The sequence below is a fragment of the Aulonocara sp. 'chitande type north' Nkhata Bay genome, linkage group LG7 (assembly GCF_057382095.1).
Source record: "Aulonocara sp. 'chitande type north' Nkhata Bay isolate Kocher_YH1m ecotype deep benthic linkage group LG7, A_spYH_male_GT1.1, whole genome shotgun sequence".
Taxonomy (NCBI): Eukaryota; Metazoa; Chordata; class Actinopteri; order Cichliformes; family Cichlidae; genus Aulonocara; species Aulonocara sp. 'chitande type north' Nkhata Bay.
This window is the reverse complement of record NC_141350.1, coordinates 3,988,261-4,013,474: the sequence shown is the minus strand read 5'-3', so window position 1 is coordinate 4,013,474 and position 25,214 is coordinate 3,988,261. Positions and strand designations below refer to the sequence as shown.

General features: G+C 40.3%; 1 protein-coding gene across 3 annotated transcripts in view; it reads left to right on the top strand.

Moving 5' to 3' along the window:
• The first annotated feature begins 201 nt into the window (after positions 1–201).
• LOC147324326 (UPF0606 protein KIAA1549) overlaps positions 202–25,214 on the top strand; it is a 36,710-nt gene continuing 11,697 nt past the window's right edge. For 2 of the 3 annotated variants that reach the window (XM_086298046.1, XM_086298045.1), the window contains exons 1-13: positions 202–386; positions 1,080–1,370; positions 12,324–14,402; positions 14,516–14,604; positions 15,524–15,683; positions 15,792–15,922; positions 17,016–17,208; positions 17,363–17,422; positions 17,516–17,661; positions 20,731–20,908; positions 21,666–21,850; positions 23,250–23,411; positions 23,648–23,944. In XM_086298046.1, the coding sequence (XP_086154172.1) occupies positions 1,238–1,370; positions 12,324–14,402; positions 14,516–14,604; positions 15,524–15,683; positions 15,792–15,922; positions 17,016–17,208; positions 17,363–17,422; positions 17,516–17,661; positions 20,731–20,908; positions 21,666–21,850; positions 23,250–23,411; positions 23,648–23,944 (3,813 nt within the window). In that variant the 5' untranslated portion in view covers positions 202–386; positions 1,080–1,237. The remainder of the gene's footprint in view (positions 387–1,079; positions 1,371–12,323; positions 14,403–14,515; positions 14,605–15,523; positions 15,684–15,791; positions 15,923–17,015; positions 17,209–17,362; positions 17,423–17,515; positions 17,662–20,730; positions 20,909–21,665; positions 21,851–23,249; positions 23,412–23,647; positions 23,945–25,214) is intronic. The other variant, XM_086298047.1, reaches the window with a different exon arrangement.

Sequence of the window (25,214 nt, the reverse complement as noted above, 5' to 3'; positions counted from 1 at the left end):
TTGGGGTGAGTGCATCAATGCGTGAGGTTGCCGTGGAAGCCGCAGACGCCTCCTGACGAAGACCAACCTAATGTTTAAAAGGCCACCGTGACAGAAAAGAGGCTGAACCAATGGGAATACGCCTTAGCAAATTAGAAACTAATCAGATCTGTCAGAGGGCGGGGCTATCCCAATCCTCGGGACGAGAGAAGGTAACTGTTACCAAAAGAGTGTCAGATGAAAGCCAGTCGCCAGTTCGTGCACACCACGTATACACTGCAAAAACTTCAAAGGCACGCAGGTGGGCACGAGGACGTTAATGACAGAGCTCCACACAGCATTTCATCCAAGGATATCCTCTCCTCACGCTCACAAAGGAACTGATAGAGTTGGAGCTCCCTTTCTTGGTAAGTCTGTGTGCGCAGCTATGAGCTGGCTTACAGGAATGGCAGGGGGCGAATTGAGAAGGAAAAATCGCTTTATGTATGCACTGAGCGCAAGCTTTGGGATATATCATCAAATTATTTTGGCTAGGCAGCGTTTAGCGTTTTCCTGTCAGACTCAAACGAGGGATGGAACCTGCTTTGTCTAGCTAAATGAAAAGCCACATGACCATTAAGCTTGCAAGTAACGGGACGGGATGTAGGACAAGAGACTACTGTATCATGATAAGACCCGCTGTGAGAGCGTCTTAAAGCCAGCCATACATCCGAGGGATGAGGTCTGTGCTGGATCGTCTTTTGCTTTTTTGACCTCCTTACAGATTTGTTCCCCTTATATGGAGTAAGTTGCTTTGTTTTGTTTATTTGATGGGATAATAGTCGCTGTTTTCACGACCAATTTGGCCATGAGTGTGAAAACTGCAGGATAAATAAGGGAAATACTCACTTTTTATCAACGATCCAGGGCATGGATAAAAGAAAATGCGTTGCTCCAATCATCCAATGATATCTGTTATTAATGTTACCCTAAAATTGCAGGTTTGAAATGATTTAAGTAGTTTTCACTTGTTCTTCAGCTTACTGGGGGATTCTTAAGTTAACACAGTGATACTCAAGCAGGCTGTTCTTAAATGTCTCACTGTTGCTTCTTTTCAACAGTTTTTCTCCACTACAAAGACATGTGATGGAATAAGGGGCCTTAAAGTGAAGAAGAGCAAACTAAGGCGCTCGCAAAAACCTAACCTGCGATTGTCTTTTTGGAGTGAATCTTCTCTCCTTAACCGGATGACATGCCTTGACTCGACACCCACCGTACCATGGCAGGTTTAGTCTCCACTGTGTGTTTGGTGGTGATGCCCAAAGCTCTCATGCACACCCACAGCCAACGTGCTGCGCTTCTGGTGGTAACGGTGTTGTTAATAGTGATTGCAGCTGACTTACCTGGGGCAGGTAAGAGAACACTTTTCTTTTTTTGCTGACTCACACAACATGATCCACTAAGTACCTTGTGTTACATAAGTGGCACGGATCAATATCGTGTCCAACATTCAGGTAGCTTTGAGGAACAGCATTTAGAAATAATATTCCAATTGAGTTCAAGTTGCAAATAAAAATCGAATCGGCACACGTTAATGTTTATTTCAGATTAAGAACGCTACAAGGAGTGTATCTGGGATTCTTTTGATGGTTAGATTTGCAAATTCTAAGTCTTTTTTTGTGATTTTCACTTAATCTAACTGAATAACTGCATTAACCTGAAAGCAAATGTCAGTATTTCACACACATGTTGTCTCTTTTTGTGATACTATTGTGTTAATGTATCCATGATCCATTCTGGGTGCAATCAAGATCTTTATCTTGATTGGTTTGCTTCTGGTATAGCTTACGCTTGCTCATCCTGATGACTGGTCAGAGAGAAATAGGAAGCCCCGAGGCATTAGTCAGTTTCTCTATATAATGTGTTCATTGTTACAAATATGTGCTATATTTTAACAATATCTGACAACTGTTATAACCAGTCACATCCAGGCGATGCCTTTTTTGTGGGCCATTGAACAGCGTCGCTCATGTAGTTGGGGGTTGTTATTATTACAGGCCGTGTATAAGCCAACTTAACCAGTCAGCTTCCAGTCATAAGCTTGCTTTCCTTAAGTGTAAGCCACTATTGCTAACCTTTTTCCTTAAAAAGGGCCTTAATGACAAAGTCATGAGCCGTTTCATAGAAATATACATGAATTCGTTTTTATTTGTCACTTCATTTGTGGAAACAGCTTCTGTCTGTTAGTTCGCTTCGGTGTGAACTTACCACTGTTATGCTTTTCATGAGAACAGGGCTTTCTGCCCTGATGCAGTCACACTGAAGACTACACAGACACATCCTTGAATCAGAAGTGACTCAGTTCCTCTTGTACACAGAGTCTGGGGTTAAACCAACTTCCAGTAACTGTAGAAAGAGAAAGTGTCTAAACCCTCCGACTTGATGGGTGCTTTGTCCGGGCTTAATTTTATTGATAGTGACATTATCCCACTAACACACTGGCCAGTGAAAAAGACCGTGTTTAGAGGGTAGCCAAAAACTCATGATATTGGATGGTAATAGGATTATGTATTAAATGCCTGGGTGAAAACCTTGTGTAGGAAATTAGGCATTAGCGAGTCTTGAACTCACACTTGTTTGATAACACCTCCATTCGCAGCTTTTTAGCGCAGGCTATCAGCCATTTGTTATATTGCAGTTTTTCTCAGCGTGTAGCTAAAATACTATCAAATCATTTGGTAAAGCACGACATCTGATTGCAAGTTTGATATATTGACATGTGTGTTATTTGCATTTGATTGTCATTTTTAATTAGCATTCAGAGATGAACATGTTTCTTGTGATAGCCTTCTAAAGGATACGCTAGATATACGTCGATGGTTTAACATCTATTTGTTTATGGTTAAACATTTTAAGGCTGTTTTGTTTGTTTCTTTTTTTGTTTGTTTTGTAAGAATTCACCTGTTTATTTTCTCATTTATTTAGCAAGTGGCTAATTCTGTGGAAAATACTGATCAAATCTGAAAGTTTCTTTTTAGATTTTTAAATCTTATTTCAGATCAAACGTTCAAAATTTGTTTTTGTTTTTTTAGAATTAACATTTTTTGTTTTCATGGCAGAACAGAGGAAGTAAATAACAACACCAGCAAAAAAGTAACAGCATTCATTATTAGCCATTTTCATCCTTCATGTCCTATATTTTGATAAATTGGTATTGATGATGATGCTGACTAAATAAGACCCTTTCAGGAGCATCTTATAGACACTTCTCCTTTAATTTGGACAAATCTCAGGCAGCTGCTAAATCTTCCTGTTTCATTTTAAGCATTTTCCATTTTTTTTAAAATCAACATTATGGCAAAATTTTATTTGTTTACTTATTTATTTTGAAAAGTGAAGTTAGGAACTCAGCATCTTGTAGAGCCCCCTGAGGAGGAAGGACTTTGGTTCCTCTCATTAGAACTTGTGATTCTGCAGATAAAGCAGAAATGGTATGGAGTATAAGAACTAGCTCTGCTAGTTATCCTTCTAGTTGGATTGGTACAGGTACCTGCCCACGTTCAGGCTGCCTACTACAGAGCAGTCTTATTTTTTGTGGAATGTAAAGTTGTTTTTATCTTGTGACTAAAACTCAAACAAAGCTTTGTAAAAGTATTTAAATAAATATTGAAAAAGGAAATTAATAGAATTCAGCAATAGGAATTTTTGGATATTTGTTGGTCTGATAGCAGAAGTGCAAAATAAGGTCTGATTAATATACATTTGTACATTGTGTTAGGTGTGTAATACAAAAATATTGCTGCTTTGTTGAAAGGAAAATTTCTTTTACACAATTAAGAGGTGTAACCATTGCTGCTCATACAGCTACTTTAATGTCAGATACACTTTCTAGCTCTTATCTGGTGACACGAGGCTGTAAAATACGTACTCGTTATCCTGCACTGGGAACTAAAATGCTTGGAATAAAGGTTCTGTTCTTCAGTTGTAGGCTGTGGTTGTGAGATCACACATTTTGCTCATGGTCTTCACCCATCACTGTTCACTTCACTTTGTTCATCAGCAACATGACAGCTTTCCAAGTTTCCGTAGTCTGTATCAACACTGATGTCACCAGTCTAACAGCTTTCCTCTTTCAGTTTCTGGGTCAAATAGAGCATGGAGACCGACGTCTTATTGTTCCTCCAGACCCAACACCACACAGGAGACCCATGTCCTGACTTCTGTCAGGCTTCTCCTCTTAACAGTTTCTGTTAAAGAAATAGTTCGGCATGTAAATTTCATATCTGAATTGAAAAATATGGAAGATGCTGTTCGAAACTTATAAAATGCCCTTGAAATTTTACCTCAGCAGTACCTCTCTCTCTCTCCACACCACAATCCCTGGCAAGTTCAGCATAGAAAGCTGCAGGCCAGCAAAGTCCTGTCTAATTACCAGTGTAGTCTGTTTCCATGTGAAATGCGATCTGTGTGGGATGACAATATGGGCATTCATTATTCATTAGAGCTGGAAGCCAGTTGCAGATCAATGGTTAGAACCTATCAAAAGCCAAACACTGGGTACTTTTGCACTCACCAGGCCTGGAGGCCGAGCACAACGAGCTCCTGGGAAGCAGCCAGTGGCCGACCTTGCCTACTCACTAGCCTCTCCTAGCATTATTTGGCTCTGCTGAGCGTGGTAGAAGCTGGTCAAGAGACAGCGAATGATGTGACACTGACGACTATTTAACTCAAGTCTACAGTGTTATTATTAACGTCATTATTTCTCTCGATAATCGTGTCTGATAGCACGTATACACATCACAGTTATGATATAGTCGGCTGTTCTGCCAATGGCTGCACTCGAGTTTGTGTAATCTTTTCCACTTGCCTGCTATTACCTGCATCTTGCTCGTGGGTTGTGATGTGAAGGTGCCATAGTCTGGCCCATGAATGTACATCTGGTAGTGATTTTGTGTACCCTTTTTTTGGTGGGGGTTACCAAGGCAATTTTCCACCAGAGTATCACGAACCTACACAGCATCTTATTTAAAAAAAGACTAGTTGATTTTTGTTGTTTGTTTTTTGAATGCCAGACATTATTACTTATTAATATTGTGTTAGGATTAGATTTTGCCCATTTTTTGGAGCAGATATATTCAAATAGTATAAAACAGAATTATAATAGCTGCAGTAATATTATAGGAACTGTCTGTTTGCTATTGACTTCCTTCCTTCCATATGTGATTATTAGCATAATATTTATTAAATTCAGCACCAAAGCAAACATTGCATTCTATCCTGTTCAATATTCTGTATTCTGCTTTTTAAAGATTAGATTTGAGAGAAATTAATAAAAAATAGTCTTATTGTTGTTAAAAAACCGAGAACTTGGCTGCCTTCCTCTGCAAAAGTTATTGGTTACAGAAACACAGAGTTGTAAAACTTTCATTATTAAATACATTTCCCTGACTTTGCCTACAGTTTCTTATACTAACAGTCTGCCAGTGTCAGGAGCTTAAAATGTGCAATGCAGAGTTCATAATTTGACAGGAGGCCACATTGAGGCCATATTGCGCTGAGCCCAAATCTGCTCTGATGAGCTGCAGCTGATTATTTATATATTTATCAGAGCAGATGGCTCGGTTCAGCACGGCCTTCTTTCAGCTTCTCCAGGCTAAATCATTTTGTTTTGGCCCTTTCAGGATTAATGCACCCACTTAGAAGCCAAACAGTAAGCATTTGACCAAACCCTTCAGACAAAATTAGTTATTTGAAAGCAGCTTCCTACGAGCTTTATAGGGAACTTAACCTCGCCCAGCAGACAGTGTTTGTTAATCCAGAACGTAACGTCTGAGAGTGTAATGAGACAAAATAGAAGAGGCTGCTGACTGATACCTTCCAGTCTTTAAAGAAAATCAAGACTTTAAAAGTGAATGAGCGTGTCCAGATTTCAAGTTAAATATTCAAATACATCATCATAACCTCCTTCTCTATGGTGAACCCATCTCTTTTTTATGCCCACCTTGCTGTTGTCTTAAAAACAAGTATTCCCTCAGGAAAAAGAAAACAAAAACAAAGGTCACATTAATATTTGATGGTATTTTAAGTGCAGGCATGACCCCAGTCAGGTCTCATGTTCATTTTTGGTCAAATCAGAAGTCTCTCTAACTATGAAACTTAATGTTAAGTTTCATTTATTTCCTTTATTTGACTCTCGTCGGTAACTGTAACATTTGTATCTGGTTTCTGTTTATAGGCCGTACTTTGTTGATTTAAGTCTGTTCTTTAATCTTCCGCTGCTTGGTGTAAGCTGACTTCAACAAGTGTCTGCAGTGCATAAACTGTGTGTTTATAATAAATGTACCCTCTATAGCTCTGAGATTTGGGTTTTTTCTGTCAGGGGAGCTTCTTTAGTTTTGGCAGAGACACTGATCTAATAGAACTCTGCTGATAAAAACAATTAAATCTTTCCCATCCTAAAAGCTTCCCTGATAAACTAAACGTCAGCACTGATTGTATGACTGCTCTCAACATACACGGCTCCTGCCAACTGAAAAGCGCCAGTCACGCAACGGGCTGAGCTGAAAACAGAACCATGTGTGGGGGTGTAGTTAACATTAATGCTAAAAAGACCCTTTCTTCTGTCCTCTTTCCCCCCCGAATAATACTGCCATTAAATTACTTTCTTTTTTAGCAAAAACGAATCTGGCAAACACAGGAAATTGTGCTGTTATAGCACTCCTTCACTGGTATCTCAAGTTTCTTGGTTTAAATAGACATATGTGCTTGCATGGATTAATGTCTATGCTGTGTGTGTATTTACAAACACATCTTTGTGTTGCTATTTGGCTGATTCATATTGTTTAAGTAACCGTATTCCAGTAATCGGTTCCTATAAAATTTCCCTGTAAAATCAGCTCTGACCAGTACAGCAGGACCACATATCTTTGTGGGATAATTGTAGATTTTTATTAGTTTTTTTGTATAAAGACTCATGTTACTTTCCTTTAGTGTGGACTGTTTGCTGAGTCTCTTCCACTCAAAAATATGCATACTCATCCTCGTCGACTTGGATTAAAGCAGGTGGAGACAGGAACGCATTAATTATTATTTTCGGCTCCTGAAAATGCCCTCGCAGACATGCTTACGTCTGTCACTTCTTACATCCCGAATCCTATTTTTCTGGAGCACCGAGTCATTGCATTATTCCCTCTTTCTGTTTATATGTGAGCACAGTGTCTCGTTGAATAAAGGAGACAAGTGAAAGGTATTTTCTCTGATTCTGTTCCAGACGTCAACAAGAGTGCTGTTTGCTGACAGGCATTATTAGGTCCCCTCTTTGGGCCTTGGGATCTGTTTTCATGTGAAGACAGGAATGTCAAAATAACATTTTTGCTAGCAGGATCGGTTTGTTTTAATTATTATGAGCTTCAGCATTGTGTGTGTGCAGTACAATTATAATGGATTGGGTTTGCCACTTTTTTATAAATATCTTTCTTAATTTACATTATACATTTTTAATAAAAAACAATGTGGAAAATGTAAAAGCATAATTCTAAAATGCATTTTTCAGTCTATGTGAGCCTCGAGTCTGGCTGAGTAAAGGAGACCAGTGAAAGGTATTTTCTCCGATTCAGTTCCAGCGCAGTGCTGTCTGCTGAGAGGCATTATCAGCTCTTTGTTTGGGCCCTGGGAACTGTTTTCATAAGCAGACACCGAAGGCAAAATCACATTTCAGCTTACTTGGAGGATTTCCTTTGTGTGTGTGTGTGTGTGTGTGTGTGTGTGTGTGTGTGTTCATGATGTAGGCTTTACTATTGTGTGTGTGTAAAGTACAGTTATTGTACGTTGTTATCTTTTCTCCTTTTTACACTTTTACTCTGTAAACTTAATTCAAAACAGCGGGTGGTGAAAGAAGCTGGCAGAATTATTGGAACAAGTCTGCCAGAGATCAGTAATATCTTCCCCACTCGCTGTCTGAGGAGGGTGCACAGTATCCTGCGGGACCAACATCACCCTGCGCGCCACCTTTTCCATCTGCTGCCCTCAGGGAGAAGGTACAGGTCTATACAGGCCAGAACATCCAGACTGGCCCCCCTCTCACGGACAATAACCATATCCAACTTCTTAATAGCAATGAACTGGTCTGCATTGGTGCATCATATCTTTATTCTCTTCCCCCTCCTGCCCCCCCCCCCCCCCCCTCTTTCTTAAATAGATAACTATCATATCTGATATCATATCTCACAGTACAATAATATTGAATGGGTTGCATTGTTGTATTTTGTCATGTTTCTCAGGTCTTTGTCTGAATTTCTACGAACATTATTGCTAAGGATTGTCTTATTGCATTGGAGTCACACTGGGTTAAATATGTACACTTGGGTTTTAAGGGGTATTTATTATTTTCTTCTTTTTTTTTTTTTTTTTTTTTTTTTTGGGTTGTATGGAAGCCCCAAACGCAATTTCATTGTTCTTGACAATGACAATAAATAAATAAATACTAAATACTAAATACTAATCATTCAAATTTGCAATCACTCAAAATTCCTTAAAATTATGTTTATCTGACGGTTTAAATTAAAATGCTGCATAAAATATTTAAACTTTTATCGCTGCATCATGCTCGTACAAATCAACCGGCTTTTTGTGCGGTTTGGCTAAAATGGATAAATGTGTAATCGATTATGCAACCTGCACACTGGTCACTGGTCTGATGCTACTTAAAAAACTTGAAGTAGGTTCTGCCTTGAGTGCAGTCTCTTCTGTTTTTGATTGGAGGGATTTTAGAGAGGATCATTACATCAGCCACCATCGGTAATAATCCCTCTCTTGTCAGAACCTTTTTTACATGATTGCTGGCAGTCGTTCAACCCCAGAGCTGCCTGTATAAACGGAAGCTGAACAAACCATCCAGATCACAGAAAGAGTGTTATTTTTGTGCCATCACTTGCTTGAATATGGAAAAGTTTTCACTCAAGCGCCTGTTGTTGATGAAAAGCAATCAGCAGATTCTGTATGTTAAATTAGAATAGAATAGAATAGAATAGGACAGTCTTTATTGTCATTGTACATGTACAATAAAATTGTGGGTGCTCCACACCAACTGTGCAGGTATAAAATACTGCGCAATTTATCTGTAAGGTCAGTGCTTAATCATTTCACAGGCAGGCCGAGCAATGAGCGGCCAGCCGAGTGTGACGCACTCCTCTTTCAGGGAACAGGTGGTAGCGCACGATAGCCTTCTAGTCCATTGTTCATTTTTTTTGCGCTCTGTAATGTTAGCCCTAACTCGGGCTGCTGTCTGTCACACTGAGCCGAGGGTGTCATCAACGATTAGCCTTCAAGTATGTAGACTGTGCATATTTAAGTATTACAGATAGACAGTCAATTCTTTTTGTATGTTTGTAATTCAGCTTTTGCATGTTAGTGTTGTTAGATTTGTTCTAATACATCAGTAATTAAATGTTGGCTGTCCATTTTCCTTCATCCCGTCTTTACTTACCACCGTGATAATTATCATCATCACCATCGCCGACATCTCTGCAGTTATCATTGTTATCATCATTCTCCTGTCAATCATTGTTTTTGTGTTAGATGTTTTTGTCAGTAATCTGTTCTTGGTTAATAATCACAAATGTGACTGTATATGAAACACTGTGTCGCTGTAATGGTGTGTTGAAATGAGGTGACAGTTTGAGGTCTTGTTTAACAGCGTGACCTCAAACATCAGCATTGTTGTCCAACATGCTCTTATATAAAGCTTGTCTGCACTGTCTTTGCTTCTTGTTTTATATATCTGTAGCTCCAAACATCTTTTTGTTCACAGCCAAATGAGTTTGACTTAATTAAGAGTTATTTAGCAGTTAAAATAGCATCTTTCTCACAGTTACCTATAAAAGATTTGCTGCCACTGTAGAATGACTTTCATTTCTCTGCTGTGTTCTCTGTAGAGACTAGATGACTAGATGCCGCGAGTCCTTCTATTTTAGTGTTTCTCCTGTTATTGTGTGCTCAGTGCAGTGTACACATGCGTCTGCCCAGCTGTGTGTTACATCCCTGTGGGTTCAAAGATTTGGCACAGAAACCAAGAATCTTGGAAAATGTGCAAGACAGACTAGCCTTCACAGAAGAAAGACTTGGCTTTTCTTTTCCAAGTCCTTTCCAGCATGCTCTGTTATGCTAGCATGTTGACTTGATTAAGGTACCAGCGTAGGTTATAATTAAGCTACGAGATTTCTCCTGGGCCAAGCCAGAGGCGTCTGCTTGTATGACTCGATGCAGTAAATTGAAGATGATGGCCCCAAAATGCATTCATTTTTGTTGATGTTTTTGCTAAGCGATCTGCACTAGCGCTGTTAAAAATAGTCTTCTCCCTTAGCTTATTCTGTGGCTATTTTCAAGAGTGCATGATTCTGCAGAGCGTCTGTGAACTACAAAAAGCAGCAGCCTTTGCAGCTGCTGCTGAGTCACTATGTAGAGGCTGTTGGTGGCTAGCTTCTGGCAATGACAACAATGGTGTCTTTGAAGTCTTGCTCTGTTCAAGACCTACTTTCAGTGACAAATTTAAGACTTACAGTCTGCACCAAGTTTATTGAAAAGAGTTTGTTTGTAAGGCTCAGTGCAGACGTGAGCCTTGCATCAAGTCATTTAGCTATCCATAAACCCAACAGCATTAATAAACATATCATTTATTGTAAGCAGGCACACTAAGTCATCCGGTCTCTGATTATCTGTGGTTTTTTTGTTGTGATGATTTTCCGCCATAAACTCGTGAAACAAAGACATCTTCATTTTTATAACCGTGTTTTTCAGTCAGTTCAGTCAGTGGACAATTAAATCATCACAACAGATAAACAGCTGCCATTAACACTGGTAAAATCATTTGATTTGATAATAGGCCACTATTAGCAACAAGGCTGGTAATGGATAATAGTTATGTTTAACTGACATTGTTAAATTCTTGCACAGTGTTAGTAAGACTGCCATGCATTAAGGTTGGTGAAACATATTTGGGTATATGAAAGAGGCAAACATATGCAGATAAGTGTAAAACATCTATTTTCCATTAATAATTAAAGAATTGTTCCAGTTCATGTAGGCAGTGTTAAATATGCCAGGCAGTGGCTTGTAATCAAGACTCTTCCCAAATTAAATCATGCATGATGTGCATGTACTTTGTTACGCAATATGGAGTGCTTTGGCACCTAAATAGAGTTTGAAATGCGTTGCGTAAGCGGCATTTGCTATTTCTGCATTTTGACTGCTCAAAAGTCGGCCTTAATGATTTTAATGTTGTGTGCACGCTGTAGAGGGGCTTGCTGATGAGCTGAAAATTGCACCATCCATCAGTTCGAGATCAGGTGCCATGAAAAAGGGTCTCAAATGCACTCTCGAGAGTTCATTGGTAAAATCTTAAGACATATGGTCCGTGCGTGTATGTCAGCATATTCACAACTGGAACCAAAGAAATCTGTCAGCTTTTCTTTGCTTCCCCAATGATTTTCACATCATTAGCCTGTGAGACCGTCCTTGCTCTTTTATTCTAATGACATTTTCTTTAGTTTTTGGTTTTTGTCTGTTTGTTTGTAGCCACTTAAGCAAAGGAGAGTTAAACTAGTGACTGTCTAATTATTTTTCTCAGGAGTCTGATACTGATAAGAACTGATCTATGTACAGGCTTTAGGTGACATACAGTCAAAAGGTTTTCTGGGAAGCTATCTCCACTTTATCGATCTGAAATTTAAATCTGATCAAGCTATTTTAAATATAGTATTGATTTATTGTAAGTATAAATTCATCCGGGTGCATTGTCTTCATGTTCACTGTTTGTTGCAAATGGACATCATAATGGACCCTGTTCCATTATGATGTCCTTCCATTATATATTTTTAAACCCTTATAGATGATACAGTTGATGTTGGCCATTTCGACACCAGTAAACATAACACCAATGTTCACTAATTCAATGCCGGTCCAGTTACAACATGGCTTAGAGTAGGTAGCCTCCCTGTCTGCCGTGAAAAGTCGTGTTTGCTCTCATCTTGGCTCGGTGTGCAACAGTTTAAACACACTTTTTTGGCAAAAATCACACATTCAACACTGACTCCATCACACTCCTTCATTCCTGTTAACAGACCAGAGTACAAAGTAAACATTCACAAGGGATGAAATTACAGTTACTGATTCATAGGGCTGATATGAGATTCATGCTCAGCAGGGTATTTCTTTGTCTTTTTATTACTGAAACAACCATTTTCAGCAATAAAAATTAAATGGTAAAATGATTTCTTTAGAATTAGCCTCTTTTTCAGTCATTGTCTCTATATATGAGTTTCCCTATGTTTCCTGTACTGATACAAAGCATTGTCTTTGTTCCTCTGCAGATGAATCTCCTTTGGACTCTACACATGATCCCATGGGATTTCTTGGAGATATCCAAAGTCCTACATCATCACCATTAGCCTTACCTGACTCGCATTATACTGCCTTTGAGAGTCTAGACTCACCTGGTGCCCTCCCATCCAATCCTGAACCAAGCCATGAAGTTCGGACTGCTGATAACATTCATAGGGGGCATATTGCATATGAAAACTCCAAAGTCATCATGTTAAGAGATGCCTCTGCAGAAGAGCCACACACTCTGACGACTCCAACCTTAAGACCATCTGTACCACAGTTTCAACGACCAGCTGAACTCTCCTTAGGCTGGACGCTGGCGAGGTCATCTCTCTCAGAAGCTCAAACAAAGTCCCAGCTACAGCCTTGGGAAAATATATCCATAACATCAGTAAAGCCTTCTCCAACACCCCAGCTAGGTCTTAATTCTGAGAAAAGGATGACCTTCCAACCTGAAGGGCCTCTCGGGCCACCTATTCAGACTTTCACAGACCTTTTAGCAGAGGACTCACATATGAAACCAATGCATGCAGACCAGCTGAGCTCCAGTAATCCCCCACTGGAAAACAAACATGCATATGATATAAACATGCTACCCAACCCAGATGAGATTCAGTCTCCTGGCTACAAGGTGCCTTTCATCACCCCCCACCCTGCATCACCTTCATCTGAACCCACAGAGCTCTCTCCAGAGGACTTCTACCCCACCAACACCATGGAAGTAGACTGGGGGTCTGGGGACTACTTGGAGACGATGTCTTTTTTCAATGCAGATAGAGAAGACTATTCTCTGGTCACCAAGGTGCCCTCCGACTCATATGATCTAGAAGACTATACAGAAACTTATGACACGTCCTTCCCTTCCAGAGTGGGCATATCTCCCTCATCCCTGAATCCTCTGTACGTTTCCCCTTCCCCCAGCCTCGTGACAGCGTACAGCACCGTAGTTTCTCCTAGATCTATTTATCCTTCCTCATTTTCAGCAACAGTTCAGTTTTCCCTGGAACCTACTCCAACACCTAACAGTGACGTGCCTGACATTTCAGACGTAGATTGGTCAGATACGTACACAATTCAACCGACAGATGTCCTTTTGCCAGACATGAACAGCTTGGAATATTATAACAATCAGCTGACCAAGGAGAATAACGGTTCAGAAAGCGGAGCTGAACACAGGGGGAACATTACTGTGGTGTCCATCAGTACTACAGACAGCACACCTAACAACAGCTTCAGCAATGATACAAAAGTGATTGAAGAGGAGTCCTCCAGTGATCTCTCGGGGCTTGAGCCTCATGATGAAACGAGCTTTGTAGTAACCACAGAGGAGAGTCCTCAGGTGGCCAATGCCTCTCAGCCTTTTCTTGATCCTTCCATAGTCCCAACGCATTCCCTCCACTCCTTTTCTTCTTCGGATGGTCAGGTGTCCACCACAGATTGGTCTGCACATACAAACAACGTTGGCCTGGATAGCACTCCAATTACAGAAGCTGTGCAGCCAAGTACAACGCCTTTGCTGCCAGACGATTTAAATTTTGCCTCCTCTCTTACGTATGTTCATTGGTATGTTACAGAGTCTCCCCCAAAAAGTACTATGGATGCAACTGCTGTCTTAACTGCAACTATAGACTTCTCCCCTGTTCCCACTGAGCCTGCTGCCAATAGCACAGCCGGTACAACAGAATTAGCTCCTGAAGAGTCTGCTTTTACAAATGATCCAACTCTCAATGCAACTATAGTTTCAACTGAATCCACGCCTCAGAATGTGACTCTGCCCCCTCCATTTGTGATGGGTGATCAGGGGGTGACTGAAGATGGAGTTGACACCCCAGCCACACTGACCTATATCCCAACCAGTAGTGTAGTTAATAAAGTCTCTACTACACCCACAAGTACACCTGCCACAACTACTCCCCATCAAGCCACAAGCAGAATTACTGCCACCTCTGAAGCCTCAACTATTGTCAACATCATCTCTACCACTGTTGGTAAAATCACAGCTATAGCACCAACATCAAGATCGTACCTCTGCAACGTTAACAAACCCGCTTATTTGATCAGGATCGGTAAGTTAGGCATTTAATGTGTTTTGTCTTACTTAACTGTGCTTGAAAGAGTTATTCATAGACAGCAGAGTATGAGAGAGACATTGACCATTAGCTTGTGCTTTTTTCACAAGGTTTTCCAGCCGGGGCCACTGTAGGATATGCTAAATCTCAGGTCAGAGACATTTTGAAAGGGGAATTTAACAAATCAGTGGAACTGCAAGTAAGTTTATTAAACATATTTCCATATATTTTAAATAATGCAAGGTGTCAACCATTTTTTTGCAATTAAGAAAAATATGGGGGGAAAATGGGTTAGCGCTGTTGCTGCACAGCAAGAAGGTCCTGAGTTCAATTCCACCATAAGCCCGGGGTCTTTCTGTGTGGAGTTTGCATGTTCTCCCCGTGTTAGCGTGGGTTCTTCCTGGGTACTCCGGCTTCTTCCCACAGTCCAAAGACATGCACTTAGGTTAATTAACCTATCCCCACTATCTAAATTGCCCAGGTGTGAATGCAGGCATGAATGTGAGTGCGAATCCTTGTCTGTCTCTGTGTGTTAGCCCTGCGACAGACCTGTCCAAGGTGTACCCCGCCTCGTGCTCTGTGACAGCTGGGATAGGCTCCAGCGCCCCCCGCGACCCTGAAAAGGATAAGTGGAAGCGAATGGACGGATCATAATAACAATAATTATAATGTATACTTTATTGATGCATTTAACCCATTCACTCAGTGAAGCAGTGGGCAGCCACTATTCAGGTGCCCAGCAGTGTGTAGGGATGGTACATTGCTCAGGGGGTTCCTCGGGGTAGCCATTCAGTGGATTCAAACCCCCGACCTTCCGATCATGGGGCGACCACGCTACCTACTGAGCTAGATGTTGTTAGATTTTTGAGCAATTGAGTGAACGGAGTTGTAGTGGCTCACACAGAGTGTGGGTGTAAATTGGTGGTACGTTTATGTGTTAAAAGTATAGTCTATGTTTGTGTTGGGGTGTTTTTGTGATTGTCACAGCGCCACATACAAACTCAGCCAGACCACTTCTGTCACATTGAGTTCCAGACGATACACAGCCTATTTAGCATAAGTTACTTAATGTACAGTGTGTCTCTTTAATACAATTAATTTCTGCTTTCTTAATGTAGGTTGTTGATCCACCACCAAAATTTGTGTTTCGAGCGGTGTCGGGTCCTGTCGTGTACACAGGCATGTCTGTCGTCAATGCACTGAGGAGGTCGGGGCGCCGCTTCTTGTCTGTTTCTCCAAACTGGTCGACGCCAGATAGAAATTATCAAGTCCACTCAGGTAAATGACCTTTTGTTGAGTCTTTTTCCGAGGGCACTTGAAGCATTTAGCAGAATTTGACCTTTATTTTTTAAGCTCAGTCAGAAAGTATTCAATTCGTCTGTGCAGTGTTGCAGTTTGTTCCTGGCCACGTAGACGTGCGGTTCTGCAACTTCAGTGAGAGCATCGAGAGAGGTTTGACCAGGGCCTTCGCTGAAGTCCGCAGGCGATCAAAGGAGTCGACTAATTTCACAGTGCATGTGAGTGGCACAAAGTGAGGGAAGCCATGGGCAGTCAGGGAGGTGCATTCCAGCTGGGATGTTTTCATTAGGATGCTTTCATTGTGGCTTAGGATCTGAAAGAATCTGAAAAAATGAAATATTTAATTTCTTATCAACTTGACCAAATACAACAAAAAGGCTTTAAAAATATCGAGTTTTTACTCAAAGAAAAAAAGCTGAAAATGTTGTTTGTTCACTAAGCTGACCAATACAAATCAAGTCATTTCACTCACTGATCTGTGGGATTCTTTATGCACTGCGTGTATTTACAGATTTATCTTGTTATTATCTAAAAAGGCTGAAAGTAAAATATTTGTAATTGGCAGTGTTTTATGAGCATTATAGAAAAATCAAAACAGAGAGCTCAAGAGGAAGTAATACTCAAAGAACAAAGTTCTGCTATTCTGTAAGATTAAAAAGTCAATTATAAGAAAAGAAAACACTGGAGTCTTCCTTGTGTTCTGAAATCCATCGCCTGTCTTTTCAAGGTTGGATCAACCTCATCAAACCACAGACAGCATCTCTACAGAGAATGCTGCACATGTTACTGAGAAGCACTGTAATAGCAGACACAATGTAACGTCCATGTAATGCAATTTTGCAGGAGCAAAAGCCATCGCTCTGCATTTTGCTTCTTTTGGAAAGGAGCAACTAAGTGCTCTGTCTCTCCAAAGTATGGATGCTTATGGTCATTTTGGGTTATGATAGTTATTGCCAAATAAATGCAGCACAGAGCTTATAATTAGAGGCAAGGATTTAGACCCAAGTGTTCTTGTGGACGCTATACTCACTCCTTGGTCTACTCGTTGTTCATCTTACCATAACTCATGAGCATGACCCAAGTGTTTTTCACATGGCTAATTCTTTTTAAAGTGCTTCATGCTCTAGTTGTTGAGTATTAAAGAAGATTATTTTTTGTTACTAAAGAGGTTATTTGATCACATAGTTATGTAGTTCTCTTTTCAGAGGGAATTTAATTGTAGGTCTTTAAGACACAGGTAAGATAGAAAATGTTTTGTTCGTTTTAATATGTGTTTTTTCTGTTTCCTGTAACACTACCACTGTGTTTCAGATTGTAAACATCACCATGGCTGCTCCCATATACGAGGAACAAGGACTAGCGAGGAAACCGGTGGACATTACTTTCACTGTTCGCAGTTCAAGGAGTTATCTGATGGGGTCAGAGATCAGCAGTGCTCTAATGAAACTCACTATGGTGGAATTCAGCTATTACATGGGCTTTCCTGTACTGCAGATCGCTGAGCGTGAGTACCGTACTGACTGTATTTGAACTATTTCCATTTTCATATTATCAGTTCTGTATCTGGGTTAGCTGGAAATTCTGATTGTGATCGCCAACAATGAATACGAGTAAAGGTCACAGCACTTATTGATTAATTTTATAATTTTTTCCACTAGCTTTCAATTATCCAGAGCTGAACACCAGCCAACTGCTTCGCTCTTCCTGGGTTAGAACAGGTATAATGATTTTGAATGATTTTTGTCAGTCTTACAGTTCATGTAAAGCAGTTACTACAGAGCATATTACTTCTGCTGTGTGTGTATATGTAGTACTCCTGGGTGTGCTGGACCAGAAAGTGGGTGAGAGGACCTTTCAAGCTAACATGGAGCGCCGGTTGGCCCTGTTACTCGGTGAAGCAATAGGATCAGTCAGACGGGTTAAAAGGGCCACCACCATAGGCAACAGTAGTGTTCAGGTAATATGCTTATAGATTCAATAATCATTTTACTCAGCTTATATTTACAGCTCCGTAGCCCCAGGCTCACTGGGCCCCGTTCCACATGCCACGAATGTAAGCCATATCTTTATTTCAATTTTTTACCAGAGAATAAATATTTCATATATGTAATCACATAAAAAATGCAAAGAAATTTCTTATTTCTTTGTGTTCCGTGTCTCTCACTTTCATTCTCTATGCAACCAAGCTTTAAGCTCTTTCAGGGTCACAAATACTTTTTTGCTTTTTACATTTCTTGTTCCCTATATAACAAAACTTCTAAAAACTCTGCAGAACCATCCTTCCTTGTACCATTTGTATCATTATACCCTGATACAAGCTCTCTCTTGCCACCTTTTCTGAGTACAGAGGGGTCATTATGTGAGTGTGACACTGTTTGTAACCAGTGAAAGCCTTAGTGCTTTACTAATCAAGCTCTAGCTTTTGTGGGTCCTCTCTGCACCTGCTCATCTCCTCTCTAAGGGGACAGGATACGGCTCGATCTCCATGGCAACACCATCCCATTCATCTCAGGGGCAAGCCATTCAAAGACCACAACCTCATGTTGCCTATTTTTTTGTCCTCTTCCTCATTATCCTAGTCCTCCTTATACTCGATGGCTCCTAAGAGCATGTCAGTTAATAATTGTGTCTTTTTCTCTGTCTGTATCCTGCTGTTGGGGGGCTAAAGAGTCAAAAAGTGAATGTTTGTCACAGAGTCAGTGGTAGGTAAAGATTCGGAAATCAGAAGAGAAGCAGAAAATTCAAACAAAAGTAACTGGTCAAGCTAAGACAAGATGACTGTCAGTGCTAAATATCATCATGTCCATCCATTTAGGACCTTTGTTTTTGCCTCGGTGAATTCTACAGAATAATATAGAAAAGAGAAGCACATCAGTGGTGAACCTTTGCTGTCTGCATTTCTGCTAAGATTAGATCTCTAATTTTAGCTCTGGCATCCTTTCTGCTCTTCCAAATGATATTTTTTCAAATCCATAAATATGATAATGTGTTATTCACTTGATAGAATGCTGTTATATAAGAAGCCTGTTTTAATATTTCAAAAACACTCATCTCCGAGTGCCTTATTGGATGAAAGCGTCTGAACTTCTGCTTTGCTTTCTTGCACATAAATAATTATGGTGTATCTCAGACAGATGCCCCTGACTGTCATGACAGAACGAGTGTAGTGTTGTCACCACTGAGAATATCTTATGAGTCTGCCCAGACAGATGAAAGGGAGGTTGAATTTGGGCTGTGCAGTAACACGCATTCACACTGCCCTCTTTCCACTCTAATAAGCAGACACGGACTGGATTAAACCCTGAATGAGGGAGTCTGCCCGGCCGTTTTTCTGTGGCAGCCCAGGCATGACCTGCACTTTACTCTTTTCAGTAATACAGACAGCAGACTGTGCTTGTGCCTCAGGGCACCATCGGGGAGGCTGCACACACACAAACAAATCAGTCAAATTAAATCGGTCAAAAAGACAAATCGGACAGAATTGAAAAATATTTAAGCAATGGCTCTCCAAGAGGTATGCAAATTGTGACCTAAAATGATGGTTATGTGTCTGTGTGTGTGTATTTGAACCATCTTTACATATCTTGAGGGAACAAAAATTGTAAATTTACTGTAGTTGTGGGGACCAACGGCCGTTATGGGGACAAAATCCCCATCCGCACAAGTTTGAAGACATTTTTGTGGTTTTAGTGTCAGGGTTAGGGTAGGAGTCCAGGGAAAGCATTATGTCAATTAGATGTCCCCACAAGGATATGAAAATGCAACAGTGTGTATATTGTGGACACAGGAGTCAGTCCCTATTTTAAAAACTACATTTTGTTTAGTTTGTAGAACTCTGTAACTTTCAGGTGCTTGTATAAGCATTAAATACAGCAAGGTGGACTCGAGAAGGTCAAATGGTTCAAGTCTCAAATCTCAAATCTGTCGTTAAAATAAAAAAAACAACAATGATTAATGTTGTAAGGCTCGGCAGAAAATGAGGTGCCACTGTCTCCATTAAAAAGTCATCTTTACTGTTAAGATTGTGAGACTTTGCCCATTAGCACCTTCATCAGAAATTCCATTTTTAATTTAGAGTGTGGTCGTCCTTCATGAATCCATTTTTAGAAGCATTTTGTCATTCTTTTTCTCGAGCACAGTCTCTTATCCACAAATGTTTCAGATGGGAAACTTTGTCGTATAAGGACACAAATGGGAACATTAAAGCATGCACGTGGAAATGAAGTTCAGGGTAACGTACATGGTCCCCTGTTTGTGTTCTTAAGGAGTGAACCAAGAAAAGAAATGCCCTTTAACACTACTAACGACCACAAAACTGAGAATTGACAGCCTTTGTCCCTTAGCAAATAAACAGAGTCCGTTATGCTCCAGCCTTTATTTCCCCCCGCACCATCTGGAAATGCTTACCTTTGGAGGAAAAATAAGATTACTGGCAGTTCGGTAAAAGGGCTTCCATCATATAGGAGTTACTAGGTCTGGCAGTGACTCTGTTATTGTATGACAGCCGTCAAATCTGGGGTGTGATCAGGAAGATCTGTGACTCTAATAAGACGCAAAAACACACCTGTTTTTCTTTTTAAGGTCATCTCCATATGCACCTCTGAAGCACTTCCATATATCCTGCTATGTTTATATCTTCTTATGTTTATATTGCTCCCTGGAAGCAATTTTCTGTCCCCTTCGACTTGCTCCAGAGAGCTCGCTCTCCTCCACTGTGTCAACACAGCATCCCTTCAACTTCAATGCACTGGTGCGCAATTGCACACTTGACAGTATGGGTCATTTGCAGCTAGTGTTTTCCCTCAGATGCCTCAGGAAGTTACAGTAGAGCTCCTTCGACAGTCTGACCCTGGAGGATAAATTTATGATGCATAAAACATTGAATGTTTTGGGGGCAGGGTTTAAGAAGATCTGCTCTTCCCCTGCCTTTTATCTATCACAGCTGTTGCTTTAAAGAAAATTACCCATATCTGTTCAAAACTGCATTCTGAAACACTTTACCAGTCCTCCTTGTTTTAATTCCCAGGTTGTAAGCACAAGCCGGTTGGCGGGTACTGACCTCCCCCTCGAAATAGTGTATTTTGTGGAGGGGCCTAGTGGTCAGAGGATGCCTGCAGATCAGACTGCTAGCCTGCTTAACAGCCTGGATGTCCAAAGAGCTGCTATTGTCCTGGGATATCGTGTACAGGGCATATTGGCACAACGTAAGTATGTCTCAATAAATAGATAAAAAAGATTATCTATGATAGTTCAAGTCAATCAAACACTCCCGTGTGAATTTATTTAATTTATTAGTGTGTTTTTTCTTTCTTCTTTGATGCTGGCAGGAAGTTTTAGTGTATGTAAACAAAAAAAGACTAATTATTTTAGCTTCACCATCATTACTGTTATTGTAATGGCTAATTGTTCTCAAGATCCTAAGAAGAGGAAAGGATACTGACTGCCAGCTCCATGTGTATCTTTACATGTTTATAGTAACATTTGAGCTAATTATCTCCCTTTGTACACGCTGCACCCAAACCCTGTCTTCCTTATTAGGAATCTAAACAACGGATGAAGGCTAATGAGAGCCCCTCAAGGGAGTTCTGTCTCCGTTCTGATTGCGTTCTTTTATGGTGCTTTCCCAGAGGATGAAGTGACTGTTAATTAAAACCAAAGCAGCGCCGTGTCTGTCCAGGGAGAAACGAATCCAGGTTATTTTCTGTAGCTACGGTTTACAGATGTCCCGTAAATCGCTCACCTTTATAGATTCAGTTCGATCAAGGCTGAAACTCAATAAAGATGAGCTCATTAGCATATAGGAGTGTCACTGTTAATAAATACAGAACATGTGAAGAGCAGCCAACCGATGGGAAATACTGGTAACAGAAAAGAACCTGGATTCTAAAAACACCTTCTCCTCCTTTGTAGTCAATATATGAACTTAGCAGTTTATGGTTTCTTTGTTTTTTCTAATCACAGCTGTCGAAAAAGTGACATCTTCACCCTCTGACAATGAGAACACAAACATGTGGATCATCATCGGGGTTGTGATCCCCCTCCTCGTGGTCGTCGTCATCATTTCCATCCTTTACTGGAAGTTGTGTCGGACAGACAAGCTGGAATTCCAGCCAGACGCCATGACCTCCATCCAACAGAGACAAAAGGTAAAGTTCCATCTTTACTTTACAGATGCTTTCCTGCATCAGTGTTTCAAAATGACTTTTGTGCCGTAAATTTTATATTTGTAATTATGTAATGAAGGTGTTTTTGTTAGAAATAGTTTGTTAATTAGATTTACTGGATTAATCCTGGGATTATAAATCAGCATGATTAATAAAGGCTATCTGTCACTGCCATGACTGTGCTGCTAGACCTCACCGATTTGGACATCATGATGCCGTCTTCTGGATGACATTAGTAAAACTTTAATGATTCCAGCAGAGACATATTGAAGGACATGTGCTGGGTTAAAAATTATGATGCTGCTCATACAGCAAACAGCCTCAGCAGCTCTTTTTTTGCTTGAAACAACCAACAATCCTGCTCGACAGTTTCCCTTCGGCTCATTTTGTGTTCAATCTGTGGTTATTGAAAAGCCTCTCTGGCTTTTGTAGCTTCACTTAATTTTAGAAGTAATGCTATTTGGCTGCCCTAAGTAAGATTTCTGTCATAGTATTACCCTCCCTGAAACAGCTTTCAGACATAAGCTGTGGACAGTGAATAAATCTGACTGCCCTTGTCTGGTGGACAATCACAAACTGCACACAACAGAAACACCAGTATCACACAACCTCTCACTATTGCAAATGCTCTGTTTGGTTTAGGCAAGGTTTGACACATGAGCAGAGTGCAGGAGGCGGGGTGCTATACATGATGCGAGCGTGATCACAGGGATTTTCTTCCTGCACTCTTCACACATTGGCTCAATATTAGACAACTTGCCTGTTAGATGGCGTCTGTGTAATACCTGCTCTGACCGATTCTGTCATCTGTGTACTCGTTAGTCTGGAAACCTCCACGTTTGCATGTGTTTGTCCCTTTTTATCGAATATTTTTATTCAGTCTTCTAATGTCAGGCTGTATATTTTATTCCTAAGTAAGAAATTAACTTAACAGCCAGTATTTGGCTGTCTTGTTTTGTTTGTATTAGTTTGGTGAAGTTCATATGTGGTGCAGAAATATAAGACCACACAGGTGTTTAACATATTTGCAGCGCTGTACTCATAACAGTAGTATTAGAGAACAACAGTTGCTGAATCTCTGTCTAAAACGTGTCCACCTGCAAACCTCAGCTTGGACTAAGAATACATGTGAGCAAGACAGGAGTAAGACTCCATCCTATGTATGTTTATTTCCATTCCTGATTACAAGCAGCCTGTTTGGGTGGTTCTCTGGATGTTTTGGTTTCAGAAACTGCCTCATCTTTTCATCTCTGTCTGATTCCCCTTCACTTGAACATAACCTTAGCATTTGGTCAGTGCTCTGACTCAGACGTGTATCAGTGGCTCATCCTCTCTGATCCACACATTCGTCTTTGACTTAACACCACTCCTCTTCTCTCAGTCTACTATGTTACTCAGAGAATCAAGGACCTCTCGTCAACAGCGACTCCCTCAAACTAAAAAAGGTATTGAGTTTAGTGAGGATGAAGAGGAGGAGTATGAAGAGGAAGAAGATGATGAAGAGGAGGAGGAAGGGGAGGAGAAGGATTTTAAAAAGGGGAAGGTACAAAGCAGTGTCTGGTGATTTGTAGAAAATGTAGTCAGACCTGTTGTATGTTTGTTGGAAGTAACTTGTTTATGGTTTATTATTCAAGTGTTGCACAATTATGCAAAGAACAAGACCGTATGCACGTTATATGAAGTCAATTTTTATAGTCTGGGTGTTTCATATAATAACAAATAGTAGCTCATCACTTATCAGCAGAACAATTTATCTTATTCATCATTGCTTCTGCTTAGAGATCAGTAGCTCTCAAGAGCAATCAGGGTATGAAAAATGAGGACAAAGAAGAGGAGGAAGCTGAAGAAGAAGAAGAGGAGGAAGCTGAAGAAGAAGAGGAGGAAGAAGAGGAGGAAACTGAAGAAGAAGAGGAGGAAGAAGAGGAGGAAGAGGATAAAAAGAAACTGAAAAGGAAAGAAGGTACATCGAGAGAGCAAAAAAGGGAAGAGACCAAAGCTGTGAAAAAGAAACCAGAGGAAGTGAAGAAAGACGGGAAAAAGAAAGTGTTGTCTAAAGGGAGACGAGCCGAGGAGGAGGTATCTCATGTAGTAGACGGGAGATTAGTGCCTGTTTGTGTTTATAGATGTAGGATCTCCCTCATTATGGTATCTAGAGAGAAAAGTGTGTGTTTATAGTGGGTAGATCATGTATACAACTCTGTTTCCCCTCACAAAACATAGAAAAAGAATCAGAATGTTTACAGATCACATGAAGCTTGTATTTAACGAAACACCGTCGTTTCCACTTTAACAACATCGTTGGGACAGGAGCATATTTACTGCTGTGTTGCTTCACCTCTTTGCAAGCAAAATGTTTTTCCATTATTAGTTTGATTTAAAGTGCTCGACAGTTCAGAGTCACTCCTGTTTCATTTTTATGTCTTTACTTTGCATGATACCTTCAACTTGCAGGGATGCAGCTCTGGGACTTGCTGCAGAGATTTATTTAGTTCTTCATATTTTAATGATGTTAAAATAATGTTTCATCATCATTATTTTAATATCATTAAAATAATGATATTATGTGCTGTAGATGATGAAACTCTCCAAATTAATTGCAATTTCAAAACAATGTGGTGAAGGCATCTGTTTGTCTTTTTAAACCCAAGTCACTAACCTGAGTCCTCATGTGACTACGGTAATACTTGTTTAGATTTTGTTTGTTTGTTTGGTCATTTTTGTTTCCCTTTTTCTGTTAAATATTTTTGTAGTCTTTGTAGCTCCTGTCCCAACTATTTAAAAATGTATTTCTTATACCAAATGTACGGTAAGCATTTATTTTTTGGGAAAATTAATAGTTTTTCACGTGTTATCTTTACGTTTTAAAGGACCTAATAATCCTTTTTAGGAAACAGAGTTGTACGTTGTGTCTGTGTTGTTGTAAATGGTTTATTATGGCTATGATTAAGTCATGTGTAAGTGTTGTGTGCGTTCAGCTTCGGTGTTGGCTATAATGAGTCATAGTTTAGTATTTGAGGTGTTGTGCCCCTCAAAGACTGGCCTCATTTGTGCGCCACAGAGAACAGTACACACAATCATATACCCATTCACTCCCCCCAGGAGTAGCAGTTTCATACAGGCAAGCAGAAAACTGGATTAGGAATTTTATACCAACAAGCCTCTTCTAAGCTGCACATTTTGCCTCAGTAAACTCAGTGTGCGCACATGTAATGCAGAGAATTAGGAGGAACACATCGCATCACTCTTTGCTTGTTGCCACATTTCAGTGTCGTAGGACTAGAGTTTCACAAACTGCTTGCAAACACACTCAGATCTGACATCTTCTGTTTACTCTTCTGCTGACGGG